Source organism: Topomyia yanbarensis, chromosome 2 (genome assembly GCF_030247195.1).
Source record: "Topomyia yanbarensis strain Yona2022 chromosome 2, ASM3024719v1, whole genome shotgun sequence".
NCBI lineage: Eukaryota > Metazoa > Arthropoda > Insecta > Diptera > Culicidae > Topomyia > Topomyia yanbarensis.
In genome coordinates, this window is record NC_080671.1 from 174,314,147 (window position 1) to 174,335,688 (window position 21,542).

Genomic DNA, 21,542 nt, shown 5'->3' on the forward strand with positions numbered 1-21,542 from the left:
GAAACAAATTTAACAGTTTACGTCGTGCCAAAAAGTTTAGTTATTGGAGACGCGTTGTTGATAGCTCATCTAGAGAAACATCAATGAGTACTCTTTGGAACACAGCCAAAAGATTGCGCAATTAAAACGTGACGAATGAAAGTGAAGATTTCTTCAATCGCTGGATATTACATTTTGCCAAGAAAGTTTATCCAGATTCTGCCAATGCGCAGAAAATCATTCGCGTTGCTTACACAAGTAACGATTTCATAGATTAACCCTTGACAATGATAGATTGAAACCCATTTCGATAAATAAATCAACAAAACTAATCTTTGTTTTGCTAATAAGTTTTAAAAGCAAAAATAAAAAAAAAAACAATAAATGTATTATATTTTGATAGATTCTAAAACAATAATTATTGAAAATTATTTTTGATTTTGATTCAAGACTCACATCACGCCAAAAGACAGCAAACTAACCAACTGGTTGTCATTTGAAACGCTTTTAATCACCTATCAGTGTGATAAGACATTTCTTAAAACTCTTATCACTCTCTTCGGATATTATGACGCTTGAGAACATTTAGAACTTGATACTTCGCGATGTTTTTGATAACAAATACTACATCGGATAGTGGCAGGACGCAGAGAATCGCTCAAATCAGCATAGGACAACATCAGTGCTAGAAATCTCAAAGGCTAAGCCAAATCAATGGAAAAGCGGAAAAATGGCACATAAAATAGACATACAAACGAATAATTACTAATGCTCTGTTAATAACATGAAAATTCTACAATCAATTCATTGTGTAGGGAAAACTGAATTGTTCTAAAGCCTTTAGGCTAAAGGGGTTATATGCGTTGCGCTGAGCCAAAAAATCGATTTTTTTAATCAATTTAGAGTTCATAGTTACTCTCAATAGCGTTTACTAAAATTTCCAACGCGACTGAGAACTAAGAACTGAAATTGCAGCTCTTGCTATCACGTAACCTCTGAAGTGCATACGTGCATAGTTCAAACTTTACTTCGATATCGACTTTTTCTAATAGTGACTTTCCAGTAGTATCTTTGATTTGAATTATTATTGCTATACCTAATGCCAAAGAACACCAGAAAAACTCTCATATCTCGTCAGGGAAAATCATTATGATTACTGGCACATTTTTTCCACTTCCGTCATCCGCGCTAGTGCACCGGGTTCACGCTACTCTGAAAATCTAGCGGCACCAGCGGGTCTGATTCAGAACCATTTGCGCATTTTTCGGTGGGTTAAATCTGTAAAGAATACAAAAAACTAACGCCTATTCTATAATATTCAATTCAGCAATTCGAGAGATCGTGCTCACCGCAAGCCATGGAAAATAAACTGCGTTGTGGAGCGATGGTCATTACTCCGTTTATTAAAAAATATTACAATTAAAAAAATTAAATTCCTTTAATTTTCACAGCCTCATTAGGGAAAGTTTAATAAGCTTCTGTAGTATTACGGAAAATGCTGAAAATTCCTGTATTTTCTCAATCCGCTACATATAAGCCCAGAAGTATACCAATAAATTTAGGATACTCTTTTAACATAAACTATCGCACGAATGGGGTTAGGCTCGCCAAATTTTGGAAGAAGTTGATAAAATACCCCTTGTAAACTACTAAAAATTTGGTGTAGTTCGAGGCAATTGAAAAAAACATCCTCCGAAAATGGGATGCACCTATTAATGTGGGACACCGTGAATAATAAATACAGTAATGGCCCGTTTTTATCAGCCCCATGGTGTATTGTAGGTTTTTTTAAATGGGAACATGGGCTAAATCGAGGCATAGTTCTATATTTCTTTAAAATAAACCGAAACTGCTAAAACATTCATCATTAGTCCCTATATTCTCATAACTATTCATGATGCTTTAATATAACTTTCCATAAAAGAGATGTTCCGGCGATTGATTTTTTTTTATTTTTGCATATTTGCATCTTTAAGATAAGAAGAATATGCTCAAGAAAGGATTCAGCATTGTTCGTCTGCTAAAGTCCATAAAACATAATTTCAAATGAGGCTGACAAAATCGGGGGTAGACAAAATTGGGGGCAGACTAAATCGGAGGCTGATTAAAAATATTCACTGTATTATAATCGATAGACAGTATACGAAGATGTTTCTTGTGGACGAGTGTAGAACGACTCGTTTTCTACTTACTTGGCGTCAGCGGCGCACAGTGGATTAAAACGCGAAAAACGTGATCGTTTTGAACAACTCTGAAATAGTTAGTTAAAGCGATATACTATCTTCGGAAGAATTTATGATCATGGGACGCCCCATCCTTTAAAGTCAAAAATTTGATGATTAATCCTCCTATAAGTGAGATTCAAAATTTATTTCTCGTATAATTAGAGATAGCGAGTTAATGTATTCAGCAAAGTTGTAGTAAATTTATCTACAAGAAACATTACCGAAGGTGGTAATAGTCTATCCATAATAAGCTTTGATATAGAGCATTATTAGAGAACATACCGAAAAGATCAATTTTTTTCATTATAACTTTTTTCCAAGATTTTTTGGAAGTTCGAAATATTCTAAAAAACTGCGGTACATCAGTCCTGAAATCGGGTGCAAAGTTTGTCAACACAGGAGGTCAAGTTCCACAATAGAATTAGGTACCAGGGCTTGGATTTTCAATATTGGTTTGATTATTTACGTTTACTATGAACGAGTTGACGGTTGAATTTGCATTCTTATGTAAAAGAAAAAGTAATTGCCCTACACAAATTTGTTTATTGTTCACCATCGCGAATACTGCAAAAACAAATCATTCAAACTAACAAACAAACTTTGTTACTTAGAAAATCTGACGTAACACTATACAGTGACAATGGTAAACCAAGTAATCAAAGCATACGCGATCTGAGGATTATGATTGATTTCAAAACTCTGGAATGAGTTTATATTGAAATGTTTTCATGTAGGTATTTGAAATTGATGTGGATAGACAAATGTGAGATCGCAACCAATAGATCAGTTACAGATCAGGATTCCATTCCTCATGATGTGTAAAACAATAGGTAATATGTAGGTACTGATCAGTTACATTACAAAAATTAAAAATACACTTCAAACGCTGTAGTTTATTGTACTGTTTCAAATTTCATTCTAATTTCAGTATCCTTCAGTAGCCGCATCAGTTCTTCGTCTTTTTGTGCTCTCAGATCATCGATTACCTTCTCCTTGAAGCCAACATCCTTTGCGGGATCATCGGGTATCGCGACTTGCTCCGTTCCAATTTGTGGTATTTGGGCACTGTAGTTAATTCCAATTCGCTCCGAATTAGTTGGCATCACTCCGATCCTTTCCCATGAATCACCCCCAAATGGAATCACTACCGGTCCGTTATGATCTGTAGCTGTAGATTTAAAAGGATTAGAGGGACTGCCAAAGCCTAAATGATTCATCGTGTCACGAATTATTTTCGATAACGCAGTGTTCTTCGAGGTGTAAAATATTAGAGCTGCTCCAATTGCATGGGAAATGGATCTTAGACATCGGCAGACGTGTTTCTTGATTTCCGAGTCTAGACTCTGAAACAGGTCATATTTTCCACCAACAATTACAACTGGAAACGGTACAATTTCTAGCGTATTTAAATCAGCATGATCTGATCCTACCCTTTGTTTCATAAGCTCTAGCATAGTAACCAAATCATGTGATGAACAATTTTTATTAACGGCCTGTTTCAATCCATTAAGAGCACACTCCAGGTCTGTCCACAAGCGATCTGGTTGAGACAAATCCAGCACTATTACAGCGGAAAACGTAGTGAGCCCATTTGATCGAACAGGAACTTCAATAAGTTGGTTGGAATTCACCAAACTGCCGAGCTCCCACACATTGCAGATATTTTTCTGTGCGCCCTGTCCGGAAGCAGTTCGACGCCCGAAAGAATACTCCAATGCTAAGGTAGGCCGCGGGACGTCATCTCGATCTAAAAATTTATTTATTAGTGTAGATTTTCCCTGCAAGAAGAAATTATTAGATTGTTTTAAAGAAGCCAACGAAACAACGTCCTACCGCTCCCTTGCTTCCGAGAACGAAAATAGTCCTTTCACTGGGTCCCGCCGTCAAACGTGATTCGTTCTTCATCTGCTCTGAAACCAATTTTATTGCAATGTCCTGAATGGTCTCACTGATATCAATCTCCATCGAGTTGAGCTCACTCATTTTCAGCCAACTGTATTCGCAATACTGTTTGTAGTTATAAAAATTACAAGAAAATCATGTACAGTTCCTTGATCCAAGGCGACATGGAACGATTGAACGGCGTCCTTATCGACCAGCATAAAGTTTGTACGTACGGCTGTCATAGCGACCGAATACATCCTGCCTAGCCCATCGTTTGTATTCCCGCTCGTGAAACGGGTTTTTGTTTTTGACATTGCCCTACATCGGTGTAGTCGGTGCTACACAATTTCAAACTTTAATATAATAGGTCTATCTCTTTTTCTCTTTTTGTACTACTACGATGTAGAAACAGATAAAAACAATACTGGGCGGACAACAGAAAAAAACAAATCTCCGATCAACATGAGGAACGAGCCAAACGCTACTAATTCCTGACTGATATGTTCTATTAACGTGGCAGCCATGGGTGCAATGCCCAACTTCTACTAGCACAAGGCAAAAGATTCTTCACATTTCCATATGAACTTGCCTAGTCATAGTTTTTCTTTGCAAGTTTAAAACTGATTCGCTCTGGAATAACTATTCGTCTTTTAATTTCATTACTTTCGTTTCTCTTATTTTTAAATTTGCCGAAAATAGCCAACTAAATCGATACACAAGTTTAAGGAGGTCTGAGGAGTCTTCGTACTCTGTGATTCTGACCAGTGCTACGAAAATTCAAAATCAGCTACCTATTTCTGCTTGCATTTACTGAAACCGACATTCAGATTCAACGCCTCCCTCATTCATTCACTTTCCAACTGACTGAAATTTCATGCAGAATCGAATGCTTGAGTGCAGAGGAAATATAAATTCATTCACCAACCAAAGTATTCATTTGTTATTATGTCGACAGTTTGAAGGCAGAAGTTACCATCTTCTACATTTTCGAGCATAAGTGAACTGCGTAATCTATATCTGGTGCACTTTTGCTCAATAATCCCTCTCAGAGCTAGCATAGAAATAAAATTCATTTTTCTTCTGAAATCGAACATGTCCGTACCTGAAAGCGCTGCGTCGGGACAACGAATGACGATGAAAACGAATAAAAAATTTCATTCATCGCAGCGGGCATGAATTGAATTTCGTTTTCTTTCAAGTTCATGCAGCGATGTCAATTTTTCTGAGCTCTGATTCTGACGATAAACAGTCATGAACCTAGTGAACGATTTCTTAATACATTAGAGACCATCACGGTTTTAGACTGACTGCAGCGGCAGCAAAACTTGTTGAACCATCCTTAATGTCTTCTCAATATTTGTTAATTTTTGTCAAACTAAATAAAAATTATTTTAGATTGTGTTTTATTGTTTAGTTAGGGTTTCAAAATATTATTGCGATTCCGAAACATAAGCGTTTTGCATATCGAGAATTTTATGTTTCAGCTTCTCCATGGTAAGTCTTTCCATTTCTTTGTTGTGACGATGCTGTTCATTTGACTGATGTTTAAAAATCGAATCAATCGACATCAACGCTTTTGCTGATTTGCGCTGGTAATGAATAAGATCGTCCAACTTTTTGTTCGAGCTACTCATGAAGGATTTGACATCAACGTGAAATTGTTGCTGTTGCTTAACCTGAATTTCCACCAGTTTGCCGGTAGTTTGCCTTGTTAGTTTGGCCCGGGGAATGCTGAGAAAGGCCACTCTCATTATTTCCGCTAGCGGATTCATCGGAAGAGCTGCTGTTGCCCACATTCTCCTTATTGGGTGTCTTTGGAGCACTTTGTGATGAGCTACCTAATATTCCATCCACGGTGGCTGTTAATCCGGTGAGTTGCACAGCCTGTTCCTCCAGTTCAGATAGATGAATCAACTTGTTAGGTTCTCCGCCGGTCGCATTTAGTTCCCTTTTGTTATGGGCAAGTTTGCGCTTTAATGCTGATTTGTAGTCAGCCCACACCTATTTAATAAAAACCTATTTTAATCCACCTAGCGGTGCAATTGTGCCTTTCTCAATCATGAATCACGAGAATGTGTGCGCTGTTTATATTCATTAAAAGCTTTTAAATGCATATATTACATTTTATTATTGTACATCACATGACAACTATATACAGGAAAATAAATCATTATTCGAGTTCTAAAATTTTGAAGAAGAAAAAACAGCCACGGTAATATTGAACTGAAAAACCTGTTTTAATCCACCTAGAGGTGCAATTGTGCCTTTCTGATTTCTCCAAATTATGATTTATTTATTTATTTCAAGTCGTCAATCAGATGTAGACCGGTTTCTTACAATAATTATTAAACTAACTTAACACTAGTTAAAATTTTGGTTTACTTTAAACTGCTGCTTAAGTTTTGTTTTCGACATAGTGAAGTCAATGCTTTCGCAATGTTTGTTGTAAATATTCATCATTTGGTTTAAAGGGCCAAACTTGGCGTAATTAGTGCGATGGCGAATTGTACAAAAGATGCTGCGGTTACGTAGTTGTCGAGAAGGAGCATAAAAATTTAGTTTCGATAAAAGTTCGATTGAATCAATACGATGTGATACAATGTCGTTTACAAATGATACCATAGAAAATTCACGACGATCTTTCAAGGTTTGAATGTCAATTAGCATGCACCGTGCTTCATAAGATGGCAAATGTAGTCCAGTCCAACCTAGTTTACGAAGAGCGAACATCAAAAACTGCTTTTGTACTGATTCTATCCGGTTTGCATGTGTTGCTGAAAAAGGCGACCAAACTATACTACAATATTCTAGTGTTGAACGCACATAGGCTACATATAATGTTTTTATTGTGTAGGGATCTTGGAAATTATAGCAGAAGCGTTTAATAAAACCTAGTGTGCTGTTTGCTTTGTTAATTATTGTGTTATAATGATCTATGAATGTTATTTTGGAATCTATAATAACTCCTAGATCTCTTATTCTGTCACACTTTTCTACTTGTTGATTTCCTAATAAGATTCTATTGTTCTGTATATTATTCTTTCTACTCAATGTTATGGAATTACATTTTTTTACATTCAGTTTCAGCAGGCTTTTATTACACCATGTATAAAATATATTTACTTCGTTTTGAAATCTCTGAAAGTCTTCACCATTTCTTATTTCTAGAAATAGTTTCATATCATCAGCATATATAAGAACTTTTACATTTTTTAGAATGAAGGAAATGTCGTTAACAAATAAAATAAAGAATAGCGGGCCCAAATGAGACCCTTGAGGGACTCCTGATGTAACTTGAATTGGGATTGATTTTATCCCTTTAAATCTAACAGCTTGTTCACGATTTGTAAGATATGATTGTACCCATGTAAGAAGTCCTGGCTCAAACCCCATTTTTTCTAATTTAAAAAGTAGCATGGGTATGTCGATGCGATCAAATGCTTTGCTAAAATCTGTATAAAGAGCTTCAACGTGGTTTCCGTTATCCATTGCTGTTAATGTGTAGTTAATGAATTCGAGTAGATTTGTACTTGTAGAACGCCCTTTGAAAAAACCATGTTGCACATGGGTAATTCTGTTCTTGATTTGGTGGAATAAATTTTCATTAACAATCGCCTCGAAAATCTTGGGAATGCACGAGATGATAGCTATTCCACGATAGTTACGCACATCGGATTTTTTACCATTTTTAAAAATTGGAACTAGGAAAGAGCTTTTCCATGTTTTAGGAAAACAACCTGATTCTAGAGACATGTTAAAAAGCCAAAATAAAGGAGCGGTTAGTTCTATTGACAAAGTTTTTAAAAACACCGGTGGAACGCCATCAGGTCCAGGGCTTTTAGAGCTATCCAAGTTTTTTAAGGCATCCATGATTGTATGTACTTTTATCTGTTTAATGTTAATATCTCTTGAAAGTTCTGGGAGGAATGAAAAGTATTCACGCTCTCGATCCTTCTCTGAAAATGTAGTGTAAACTTCCTGGAAGAATGTTGCAAAAAGATTGCAGATTTCCTCTGAGTTATCGCCTACCTTTCCATCAAGATGCATTTCTGTTGGGAAATAATCCGATTTTATTTTAGTTTTTACGTAATTAAAGAAGTTTTTTGGGCAAGTTTTTATATTGCGCTCTGTTCTTGCATTGTACTCTTCAAACGCGATATCAATGGCAAGGTTCAATTGATCGCATAGATTTAAATAGTTTGTTAAGTTATCTTCGCTGTTGTATTTTTTGTAGATTTTGTGTGCTTTCTGCTTACGATTTTTTAAATTTTTGATTTCTCTATTAAACCAGATGGGATGTTTTGAGTTATAGTGACGCCTTCTTCTTTTCAATGGTATATCTTCGTGAATGACTTCAAATAATATTTTGTAGAAGATGTCTACGGCAGCTTCAACATTTTCTTCATTTCTTAAAATCATTTGCCAGTTTATTGCATTAATTTTTTGCCTCAAGCTTTCATAGTTAGCGGACTCGTAATCAAATACCTCCTCAAATTCACTATCACCAGGTCTGTCGTTAACATGCAAGAATATAGAAAACTCAATGGCTGTATGATAAGCTTCATTCTTCCATAAGGGAGTAAGTGATTCCGTTACACAGAAGTCTTCGTCTATATTTGTCATTAATAAATCTAAATAGCAATGTCGCTGATTTCTTATGTGATTTATTTGATTAAGTCCTAAACTGGCTAAGTCCTAAAATTTAATAGCTGGTTCCTACAATATAACATTATGGAAATGTCTTTCATTCTTATTACACTTGGTAAGTATATATAAGAGCACCTTTTTGCATTCATTGCGGTATCGGTTTGAATCGGAGTTTTCTATGTGATCGCACTCCACAACCCGTAACTCCGCAGCTGGAAGTCGGATGGAGATGGAATTTAATATCGGTTTCCGGGGACGCAACACCTTTCATTTGAGACTAAATTGATCAAATCGGTCTAGCCATTTTCGAGAAACCAATATAACTGTTAATCTGAATTTGGATGGTGGCCAGTGTGGCCAAAGAGACTTTGAATGACTGTTGGTGACCTAGATCTACAAATTCAACAGTTGTGTTTACATTTTGGAAAAAATTTCACCTTTTTACATTCATCGCAGAATTCGTTAGAATCGGGATTCACTGCGTGATCGTACGTATCACCCTGTAATTCAGGAACCAGAACTTGGATCAACACAAAATTCAACAGAAGCTGATGAACCTTTCATTTAAAATCAACTTTTTCAAAATCGGTTTACAAAATTCCGAGAAACCGATGTGGACAAATCAACAAATTTTGTTTTGTAACCATACTCTTCAACTCGTAATCCGGAACAAGATGTCGGTTGAAAATGAAATTCAATAGCAACCTATGGGAATATTATACCTTTCATTTGAATCTTAGTTTGTAAAAATCGGTTCAGCCATCTCCGAGAAACCGATGTGGACATACATACATACATACATACATACATACATACATACATACATACATACATACATACATACATACATACATACATACATACATACATACATACATACATACATACATACATACATACATACATACATACACACATACATACACACAGATATTTTGCGATCTCGGCGAACTGAGTCGAATGTTATATGAGACTCGGCCCTCCGGGCCTCGGTTAGAAAGTCGGTTTTTGGAGCAATTGCATAACCTTTCTATATGAGAAAGGCAAAAGAATAACATTTAATTAGCTTAATAAGCATGAGCTCAATGTTATGTTCATGTGATTATAATTTGGAAAGGTTGGTGGAATGGGTTTGAACGTGTAGGGAATGGGGGGTTAATAGAGTGGGAGTGGAGGATGCGAAATTCTTCATCTTATTTCGGTATACGGGGTGGATGAAGGAAATGCGGGCGTGAGGGTGGTCCAAGGGGAGGGGAGTAATGAAGGAGGGAGGTGTAAGGGCAAGGCGGGGGGAAGGCATCGGCGACGCAATACTCAACTGCATATTTTGCCTTCCATTTGAGACTTGGTTTGAGAAAATCGGTCCAGTCATCACCGAAAAACCGATGTGACTTTAATTGTGGAATATGCCCGGAATTCCGGAATCGTCGATAGTGGACAATATATTCAAAGAATGTTTGATTGGCAATCAGTGATCTAGATCTGCGATTAGAAGTAATTTGGTGACCATTGCAATAGTTTTTAGCCTCTGAGGTATTACGATTGTACCGATTTATATGGGAAATTCCAGTGTATCCTTACTAACACCCCTGTAACTCCGGAAGCAAGAGTCAGAACCGAATGAAATTCAGCAGCAGTCAATGGTATTACTGTATCTTTCATTTGAAATCAAGTTTGTAAAAATCGGTAAAGAATTCGTTGGGGAATGGGTGTGATATTAGCTTAGGAACTTGGCGGGTTCCCCGGGGGCGTCATGAACTGTCATAGGTGGCCAATGTGGTCAAAGCTGCTTTGATTGATCACTAATGATCCAGACCCGCAAACTAGAGTAATGTTACATCAATTTTAATATGTTTTACATCATTTGAACATCATGGTGGTGTGGCATCTTGGGATTTCCGAGTGAATATTTGTACCAGTGTAGAACATAAGGAACGGAATGGAAAATGTGAACGGTGAACTCAGAGGAGTGCAAGCATAGCGTGTGTGTAGACGTGTTGTGTGATACGGACGAGAATAATAAAAGAGAACCGTTTGTGAAGTGCGTAGTTAAGAGTAATCTCCGAAACTTTCCCTTTTCACATTGGCGACGAGAATAAAAATGTAAGTATTTTATATTCCACGAAGCTTGTATAAACAGAAAATTTCTGTCGAAACGAAATGACGGGCATCATTTGCATTTTTACATCGCGATTGGAAATGGTAGAGCGAAACGGGGCCCCCGCAGAGAGTAGATTTAAAGTGGAAAAAAATGCCGATCTAAATTCGTAAGTTTTTTTTTTATCAGCCGGGATAAAATATATTTCATGTTGTGTTCATGTGTTTATTTTGCTTTCTGTACCTACGTGGATCGTGTGTTGTGATGAAAACAATGTGTAGTTAACAAAACAATCAAAGTGAAACAGCAAGAACAAATTGCTTAGTTCGTATTAGAATAAGGTTATGTATGAGTGATGCATAATTCAATGGCAAAACATGCGGAGATGGTCAGGTAGGTAATATAAAATAGAGCTGGGCGATTGACATGCACTGAAATAAAATATGCAATATGATGTTTTGTTTGAATTTCATCACGAATAATATTTTATTAAAATTTTGAATAAAACTACGTTTTCTATTAATGGGAAAAGGTAAATTTTACGTGATTTAATTATGTTATCAGGGAAGAAATGACATGGAGTGTACTAACAGAGAGGGAAGGTTCGCCGTGTGTATAATGACTCGGTATTAATAAATTGGAAGGCGGGTTCGCCATTAGCATATAAAATAAATAGCGGGATCGCTATTGAACAGAGAGCGGTGTCACTACAGAACAGAGCGGGTTCGCTGTACGTCAAGAGTGGAACAGAAGATGAATTCGTAACGAGCAAGCGTGTTCGTTATTAAACAGAGAGCGGGTTCGCTATAAAATAGGGAGCGGGTTCGCTATAACATAGAGAGCGGGTTCGCTATAACATAGAGAGCGGAGTCGCTACATGATACATCGGGCGGTTTCGCCGTGAGTAAGCGGGTTCGCTAAAATTAAGGAAATTGAAATAAAATGTAGGTGAACTCTTGAAACGCAAGCAGGTTTGATGTATTGAGATAAAGATGGTGGAATCATCATACACAAACGGGTTCGATATTTACTATTCAAGCCAGCGTTAAAAAAAAAATTGTTGTCGAGCTGAAGAAAAATCATCCTAACATGAATTTAGAAGTTGCCTCATAACTGACAGTTATCATGACCAAAAAAAAAAAAAAAAGGAGAATATGACAACGTTAGTACGAACGTAGTTTTGACATTTCTAATTATACACGCTCGTAAAAAGTTACTCAAAAATGAGTTTAATCCCACCCATTTCCAGATAAAGTGGAACAACCCTTAAATTGAGTAATTCCGGAGTTACTCAAATTTGAGTAAGCCAGCCTGAACCAAAAACTGAGTAATTATTACTCGGTTTTTGAGTACAATATTATCTACACTAAACCCAAAAGTGCTTCACTAGTACTCAGATTTTGAGTTCAACATTGCTCAAATTTTGAGTTCAGTACAAATTTAACAAAACCAAAAATTAAGTAATTATTACGCAGACTTTGAGTTGAACATTACTCAAATTTTGGGTTCAGTAGAACTTCAACAAAACCAAAAATTGATCGATTTTTACTCATATTATGAGCAGAAGCTTACCCAATTTTTGAGTAGACAACAAAGCCAGTTGTAATTCCTCAGTTTTTGGGTAGAATATTACCCAATTTATGAGTGCAATATTTCATTAAAACCCAGTAAAGTTCAGCCGGAAATGAGCCGGAATTCCAGCTGTTTCCAGTCAGTATTCCGGCTCCAGTGACACAACCGATTCTAGTTAGAATAGGTTGTGTCACTGGAGCCGGAATACTGACTGGAGCCAGCCGGAATTCCGGCTCATTTCTGACTGACCTTTACTGAGAAACATCCGGATTATGACTTGCAATTCTGAATGGTTTCTGTAAGAAGAAATGCAACAACCGATTCCTATTTAAATTGGTTCATGATCGATTGTTGCATTTGAACTGGAACTAAACCGGTTTACATCCAGTGAAGAAATTGGCCGTCAAAATTTTGTTTTGGATACAACACAATGCAGTCTTTCTTTTCTTATGGAATATTTTTACAATAATAATTAAAGAAACTTCTGTTTATTAAATTTTATGGTTTTTAGTAAGTATTGTATAAAAAAGTTGTCCTTTTATTTGTTGTCAATACGTGCGCGGGAAACTTCAATAAAAGTTTGGACGAGTCTATTCACAGTTGTCCTCTGACTGTGCGGAATTATATTATATATGGCACATGCCAGAAAGTCCCAAAACATTCTAAAATTAGGTGGCACCTCCACTCCGAGAACTGCGTGGCATTTGAATAAAATTTCCACTGCATGAATAGAATTGTTAGTCTCGAATATAACTTTTTTCTCACAAATGACGGCATAATTTCCTCTTTTCATCGGGCTTGCTACGCACACCATGTGTAGTTTGGAATCAGTTGCGGGGGATGCCACGTATGTATCTAAGCACTCCTAATGATGATATAAAATCATTACATCTAACCTTATGTATATTATATTGCATTTACCCCAATCCAACGAATTAAAATTGAAGCCGAATGTTCTTCGCCTACAGTTGGACAGCCTACCAGCGTTCTTTTTTGTCCGCGAATTGGCATATGAGAAATTATTCTCAAGCATCCTCGAATGTGATCTGTGAATAGTTTTACAAATTTAAAATTTTATGACAGACCTTTGGGCTAAATTTAAAAAAATTATATCTCACCATCTTCTACTCTAGAGAATCTGGACGGTGAATAAGATAGACACTGAGAGAAGACATCCTCGATTTTGAGACCTTCTGTTCTGTTAGGATACAATCTCTCAAACATTTGACGAATCTAGAAAAAGTGATATGATATAAATATTCATATGTTCCGTGAATACCATAAAGTGAAATAGTAAATAATAAAAAATAAACATGTTACCACCAATCCTTCATATGAACACAGGTGTGGAAACATATCCAAGATATCATTAACGGGTTTCTTTTCTTTTAATAACAGTTTGAGGACTGGAAAGCATCGGTCCATTTCATCACAAATATGTTCTGCTACTGATGCCGATGCAAGCATTACTCGGAGCAATTGAGCCCGCTCTACAAGTTCAGTTGAAACGGACTCTTCTACAGGCATAGTTCCTCGATTATATTTATGTTTTTCTGCAGGTAGCTGTTTGATGACATTCCGGATGCGATGAAATATCATGCCAGTATGAGCACCCTTTTCCTTGCCTCCGTTGCGCCAAAAGAAAAATGACTAGCATGAAAATAATTATAATTATATTAGAGAAATTAAATAAGCATAGAATAACAAACCTCATCAGGAGCAGTTGGTGTGACTCGCGTATTACTAAGTTGTGGAAATAATTTTACGATTTGAACAGCTGCCGCATGCTGTTGATCAACAGAAGGATACCTGCGCATTTAGAGATCATTGGTTCGTTACTCCGAAAAAGACCAAAAAGATTCCGTGAAAGATTAAGTTCTAAATTTCTTAAAAAAATCTAAATGGTAAAAGTATGAACGGTATTTGATTCGTAATTCTTTGCATGCTGGGACACATCTATTATTTTCTGAAGAAAATCGGTCAGTTTATTACTGTTTTAAAAGTCTGTAAATGTCTGGACCAGGCAAACGCAGAATTTTTTTTTAATCACCGATATCATACTTTTTGATCTGCCTCTCGTTTCTTCTGCTGCAAATTTTGTGCATTGGACGTATTCGGCCTATCCACTCATTGAATATTTACTAGAAGTATATGCTAGAAAATGCAAGAAAATTCTCGACAAACATATGATTACGGCCTAAAAGCCAACTGTCAAAATCCACTTTGAATGGAAATTCCGGACAAACCGTTACACGCCAATCACAGATGTTGGTAGTAAACGAAAGAGAAAAGTTTTCTCTTTCATAAACTGTTGTGAGCTGTGTTCGACTAGTAACGGTTTGTCTGGAATTTCCATTCAAAGTGGATTTTGACGGTTGGCTTTTAGGCCGTAATCATATGTTCGTCGAGAATTACAGCAAAAGAGACGGGAATGAAAGTATGCTAATTCTGCATATTTTTGTTTCTCAGTGCAGCAAATCTGTCCACAGTCTGTAAATCTGGCATCGCTGTTGCTCGATTCAACGACATTGCGGCTTAGTTAGACCCTTTGGTCGATTTACGATTGAACTGTATATGTAAACAAATAAACACGCTCGCTATAAACAGAAATTGTATACCTTTAAATTCTGTTGGTTTAAGGTTCAAGTTACCTTTTTTAAGCATGTGTTAGAATTGAACGCTTGGTAGTGTGGGTAGGAAAATTTGTGTTCAGCTTTGCCACCGGATTATCCATTTAAACCTTTTTAAAACTCTAAAAGAAGAATATCAGTCGATTTATTAGATCATCACGATTCAATTCATGCAAAATACCTGCTGGAAAAACCATCGGCTTAGCTAAACGGTGCTTTTGAAAAAGTGGCTGTGGTTTTTTCATTGCGCAGTTGTGGTGCGTACCCCAGCTCGGTGTGGTAGTGTGATAAAAAATCACAGCCACTTTTTCAAAAGCACCATCCAGCTAAGCCGATGGTTTTTCCAGCAGGTATTTTGCATGAATTGAATCGTGATGATCTAATAAATCGACTGATATTCTTCTTTTAGAGTTTTGAAAAGGTTTAAATGGATAATCTGGTGGCAAAGCTGAACACAATTTTTCTTACGCATACTACCAAGCCTTGAGGTAACTTGAGCCTTAAATGTTTAAGTTATTATAATTCGTCGTCGTCGGTCGTCTTTATAATTTTGTGCCGGAACATGACGAATTACGCTTTCTAAGTACCACCGTCAAAGACGCATGTACGTTCTTATGCCGAAGTTTATAAATCGAACCAGATTGAAGATGTGAAAAGAATGGTCAATATTGAAATCAGGATGCGAAGAACTGATAACTATGTGGTTTCCTCTAGCAGTTTGTACTGTGTTTCATACATTTCTTTACATTTATAATCAGAAGTGAAGTTGTTTGGCCGTGCTTCATTACTATGCATACTTCATAGTTTCATAGGCTCAATGAAGTAATAATGCATGATACTGATTGACTACGATGTTTTTTGAAATAGAAGCTTCACAACGAAAGGCATTGCTTTTCTCTGCTCATAGACAGTGTTAGATCACCTGCATATTTGCTCGAAGGACTACTAAGGGCCGATTTCTTCATTCTCGCTTAACGTCTTAACCAGGTTTAAACGTACTGGTGAACCCGGTTTAAAATTTAAGCGAGGATAAAGAAATTGGCCGTAAGCCCTATAAATATGTATAGGCATTGCGCATTTCGCCGCAAGGTTGCTCTAGCGGAGAGACTCGTGCGGTTCAATGTAAACAATTCATTCTATCACACTTTAAGGAGTGTTTATAGTTTGATGCACTAGTAGAGTAACAAATAAAACTTTCTACTTGCCTTTGACCGTCCATTATTTGAGTCTCCATTTGCTTGCATGCGACTCGTGTAAGATGATTTAAACCGTCCTTATCTGGTACGATCCCTTGATCCAAAATTGGATACAAAATTTTCATTCGGAATTTTGCGTCATCTTCGAATGTCGAACGGTTAATCTGAAAACGTTAAATATGTATAGTACGACAAGCGCTTACAGTAATTATAGTAGAAAGTTTACCAAATTTTGAACATTAGTGGAAGTCTCATCAATTTTATCTTTGGTCGGATTAGCTTCAGAACTATAGTTTTTTATTATGTTAAGAATTGTTAGACGGGATCCTTTTTCGATTATCCCCATTTCAACTAGGTCGGCATCGTTGAGCAGAACTAGGTTCTGATCGTTTATTTTTTGGGCTGAAAAGAGCGAATAAGTATATATAAAGGTTTAAAGTGACATCTCAAGTTGTTTGCACTACCTTCTTGATTGTTGTTTATTTTATTATAAATTTATTTCCAAGTTTATTTCCCTACTAACTATCTACATATTTCAAACTTATATAGTAGTTTTCTTCTGAATCTCCGTATATACTCCATAAGTTGTATGTTTTTTTCGTTTGCAAGTTCTTGTGTGATATGCGAATAACTTGACTGTCAGTTTTGAGTTTGTAACTGTTGTATTGTAAACAATATTCGCATTCGAGATGCTGTATTAGGCAAACAATTTGATTATCCGATTGCAATATATCTATTATCAAACCATAGGACATTTCGTTGCATACTTGGTATTTCGCTATCAGTCCCGGCCGAAAGCTTGTGTTATTTATTTTCATATGGTTTATATATTTGATTGAATCTGGTAGATCCCGGATCAGGAGTAAATTACTTAGAGATTTTTTGTGTATGTGCTTTGACGAAACGATATCTACCGTACCAATTTCGTATGAATGGTCAAGAATAGTGGTTATCTGTGCTAGATTCAGGCGCTTAGCAAAGCTGTTTGTTAAATTGATGAAATTGTTGCATGTCTTCGCTTGAGATTTCGACTCCTTGAATTTCGCTTCGAAGCGTAAGCAACTATGATTAACAACTGGCCCATCCTGACGAATTATGTAGGGATAATGAGAGATGTGATGGAATTTATTGGTAGGGTTGATGGCAGGGAAGCAGGATTTGAACAACTTGTAAAAACATTCGATTTCGTTTTCCAGATCGTTATTCTGATTCAATGTTAGCTTATTGGAGAAACTATAATAAGTTATTTTCATGAGAGCTCTAAGCAATGATGATAAATTTGAATTAAATCCGAGAATCTGGTTGAACATAAAAGGGAATGCTCGAAGGAGAAGCCAACATTGCGAAGCTGACTGACATGTCCACGTGCTTTTAACTTCTCGCAAGTAAAATTAGCGGTAGGTTTATCAGCCGATTCAGTTATACCGTATTCGTAATGCTGTATAATTTGGTTGACTTGACTAATCGTTATCACTTTATGGATATTTACAGCTTCGTTCAAAACACATTTGATTACGACCATGACGACGCCTTCCAAAAGATCATGCATTGGATCAAACGTGTTATTTTCCGCTATGTTGAAATATTTAACTTCATTCAGTGCTGATTTTCGAATGATTCCGCATTGTGAAGGTGTTTTAGTTCCGCTTTGAAGAGCATTTAAATCACCTTGTATGCTTTCTTCAGTGCGATGAGGGAAGGTATCACCAATGTTTCCACAATGAAGTGCAGTACGCGTCGCATAGCACATTCTACAGAATAGACTTGATTGGGGCCCCATTAACTCGAAAATTTCATGAATTGCCAGCGTGTCCCCCAAAACATGCACTAGAACTGCCCTCATCGTAAACTTTTCACTCCCATATTGTACTACAACACCATCATCTGATTCAAGCTCACGCAAATCTTGAATCAGCGGTTTCATAACGTTATTGTAGCCATATTTTTTTACATCTCTTGAGCGAACGGTAAGCGTTAGATATATCCTGTTGGAGGATGAATTAATTGCGGGGTGGAGATTCTCAATTTTAACACTGAAATTGGTAAGTTTTTTTTTTTGATTTGCGTGATCCCAAAGGGTTCAGATATTCGACATCGTCCAGATGAAGCGAGAGTCGTAATGCATCGGGAAACCGTGTCAGGAACGGGTGTGTTTTGAAACGTTGACCATCTTTGAAACCGCACAAGATATCGTCATTCACTGCTTCTTCTGCTATCATCTTGCGAGCTCCGGGATTCTTCATAACCAGTGCTAAAATGCTGGTTAGTGGAATATAGTGAGCAATGTCTTTCACTATTTGTACACTTTTTCTTTTGCCTAGTTTGGTAATCGCAGGGACAGTTTTAGTGATTCTAGTTCTTCCCAAGACTTGTTCCCTAGGGTTTGGCACAGCACAACCCGCAACTCCAGACAAATATGCTAGGTTGTCTTTTGGAGAAGCTACGTCTGCAAAAATTCCATCCAAAGATGCGTCGTTTATAAATTTCAAAGCGTCGGTATCGTTTAATGGGATCGACTTCGATTTCAAAAATTCTCTGAATAGATTCAACATGTAACACTCGTAATCTTCTATAAGATTCGAGGTAACCTGTAAGAACTTTTTGATTTTTGTCTCGGGAAGAGATACATCTTTTCGCAAATCTGTGGCGAATTTACTAATTTTCTTAGTAATTTCATCCAACGACGGCGCCGTTTTAAAGAATATGGTATTCGTTATTCTCAACAGATAATCATCATCTACGAGCATATTTTCCGGATGATTATTTTGAATTTGTTCAACAGCGTCATGGTCGTATGAAATATTTGTAGAATTTTCTGTAATTAGTGGATGAACACTCTCTATGTGCCGTTTCAAGCTCTTAAACCTCTGGTACAGTGAACCACATTCTGAACAAAGGAAAGGTTGAGCGGCTGCTTTGCTGGTGTTCAAATTGTGTACCAACCGGAAGTGTTCCTTCAATTCATCCACGTGTCCAGGAATCATCTTCCCACAATTTGGCACATGGCATGAGAAACCTGAAACCTTACACTTTTTTTCCAGTATATATATATATATATATATATATATATATATATATATATATATATATATATATATATATATATATATATATATATATATATATATATATATATATATATATATATATATATATATATATATATATATATATATATATATATATATATATATATATATATATATATATATATATATATATATATATATATATATATATATATATATATATATATATATATAATATAACGTGAATATTACCTCGCAACTTCATTGCAGTTTCAGCATCCACCTCTTCCGAAATCTTCTGCATGCTGGTTGTTCAAATCCACTCTTTCAATTAAAATGTATTTTACACACTACAACTCTAGCTTCAACTATTATAAATATTTGAACAAATTTTTATTTGTGAAAAAGTGATGAGCGATAACTAAACGAGCGTGTACCTACTAATGGAAAATGGCGGATGACGCTTGGAATTTTTAACTTGGCGAGAAACGGCTTTTCCGTTTGGTAACTCCAAAACGGTTTCTTGTGTAATACCCAAAAATAGAGTCAGAGTTACTCAGAGATATTATACATGACAACTCAATTTTTGACGTTTACGAACATCATTCAAAACTGAGTTAAAAGTACTCAGAATCTGAGTAACTTTTTACAAGCGTGTACAAATGATGCCGTCTTACGTGATTTCCTTGAATTGAGAGTACAGCAAAAGTTTCATTCATGTCTTTTTCATTTTGTTGGACAGGGCTGGCAGCGATAGCCGAATTAAACCTTTCCTGTCTTCAATTGAATCCTCGCAACTTCCTTTGGTTTGGTCAAAATGGAAAAGAGATTTGGAGTCCTATTTCGAATCGGAAAAAATTGAGTCCCAGTACGAAAAAAGATCGAAATTACTGTATTTGGGTGGTTCCGATTTGAGGGACATTTATGATAATTTGCCGGAAATTTCGAATGTGCACTATGTTTTGAAAGATCCACCGTATTACGATGTGGCCATAGCCAAGCCCATTTTGAACCATTTCGTCGGCGAATCTATGAGCGCCATCAGTTCAGACAAATTTCCCAAAACACATCTGAACGCTTTTCTGATTTCGTTTTGAGACTACGGGCACAAGTGAAACGCTGTGAATACGACAAACCAGATGAAATGATCATAGACCAGATTGTTGAGAAATGTGCGTCTAGTAAATTGAAACAGAAAATGTTGAAGAGAGATATGAGTTTGGAGGACGTTGAAGCTCTAGGCACAAGCCTAGAGGAAAGTGAGAAAAAGGTCAAAGAGTTCGGAGGTACAACAACAAGAGGTGATATTCAGAAAGTAAACAGTTGGGGGTCTTCCAACGTGCAGCCCAGGAGAAATCAAAATGTGAATCAATGGGGTCTGGTCACGTCGAACAGGTCAATTGAGGGCACAAAGCCAAACAGAAATACGACATCTCAGCGATATGGTTTTCGTTCCGAACCTGTCTGTTTTGCATGTGGAAGACGTGGACATGTAAAGGGATCGGAGGTTTGTCCAGCCAGACAGGCAGCTTGTATGAGATGCAAGAATATTGGACATTTTGCGAGACAGTGTCTTAAACGTCCAAATGCAGGGCAACCTATGGGACATCCAGGTAAGCGTGTAAGATGGATTCAAGGGCCAAACGAGGAGGACAAAGGAGATGGGTTCATTTTTTATGCGATGGGGAATAATATCTTCCAATTCACTGTTGGCGGTATTAAAATTCCAATGACGATTGATTCAGGAGCGGCGGCCAATATTATTAATCAGGAGACTTGGGATACAATGAAGCGAGCGGGTGTTCATGTATGGAACATGACTGCCCGGGTAGATAAACATTTTACATGTTATGCTTCAGAGACACCCATGAAAATCGTAGGAAGTTTCATGTCAACTATCGAAGGCGGTGGTAGAAAAACTGCAGCACAGTTCTATGTGGCTGAAAAGGGACAACAATGTCTACTTGGAGATGACACAGCGAAACATCTTCAAGTACTTAAAGTGGGCTTCGACATTGGAAACGTTTCAAACAAACCACTCAAAGAGTTCCCCAAGTTTAAGGGCGTAGTGGTAGAAATTCCTATAGATCAGACGGTACAACCAGTACAACAAGCTTACCGCCGTGCACCTTACGCTCTGGAAGATAAGGTAGAGGAGAAGCTGAGAGTATTGTTGGCGCAAGGTATTATAGAAAAAATGAAAGGGCCGTCTCAATGGGTTTCGCCGATGGTGCCAATTTTAAAAGAATCGGGAGACGTGCGCTTATGTATTGACATGAGAC

The 21,542-nt window shown here is 36.8% G+C and overlaps 2 protein-coding genes across 2 annotated transcripts; both read right to left on the reverse strand.

Moving 5' to 3' along the window:
* Nucleotides 1–3,097: 3,097 nt before the first annotated feature.
* On the reverse strand, nt 3,098–4,289 carry LOC131678547 (cytoplasmic dynein 2 light intermediate chain 1). The gene is made up of 2 exons (XM_058958760.1): nt 4,038–4,289; nt 3,098–3,982 (listed from the first exon to the last, which is right to left on the reverse strand). Exons 1-2 carry the CDS (start codon nt 4,185–4,187, stop codon nt 3,098–3,100), a joined length of 1,035 nt encoding a protein of 344 aa, XP_058814743.1. The 5' UTR covers nt 4,188–4,289.
* Nucleotides 4,290–12,796: 8,507 nt separating this feature from the next.
* Nucleotides 12,797–14,441, reverse strand: LOC131678548 (uncharacterized). The gene is made up of 5 exons (XM_058958761.1): nt 14,115–14,441; nt 13,726–14,055; nt 13,524–13,638; nt 13,327–13,451; nt 12,797–13,270 (listed from the first exon to the last, which is right to left on the reverse strand). Exons 1-5 carry the CDS (start codon nt 14,220–14,222, stop codon nt 12,944–12,946), a joined length of 1,005 nt encoding a protein of 334 aa, XP_058814744.1. The 5' UTR covers nt 14,223–14,441; the 3' UTR covers nt 12,797–12,943.
* Between the last annotated feature and the right edge of the window lie 7,101 nt (nt 14,442–21,542).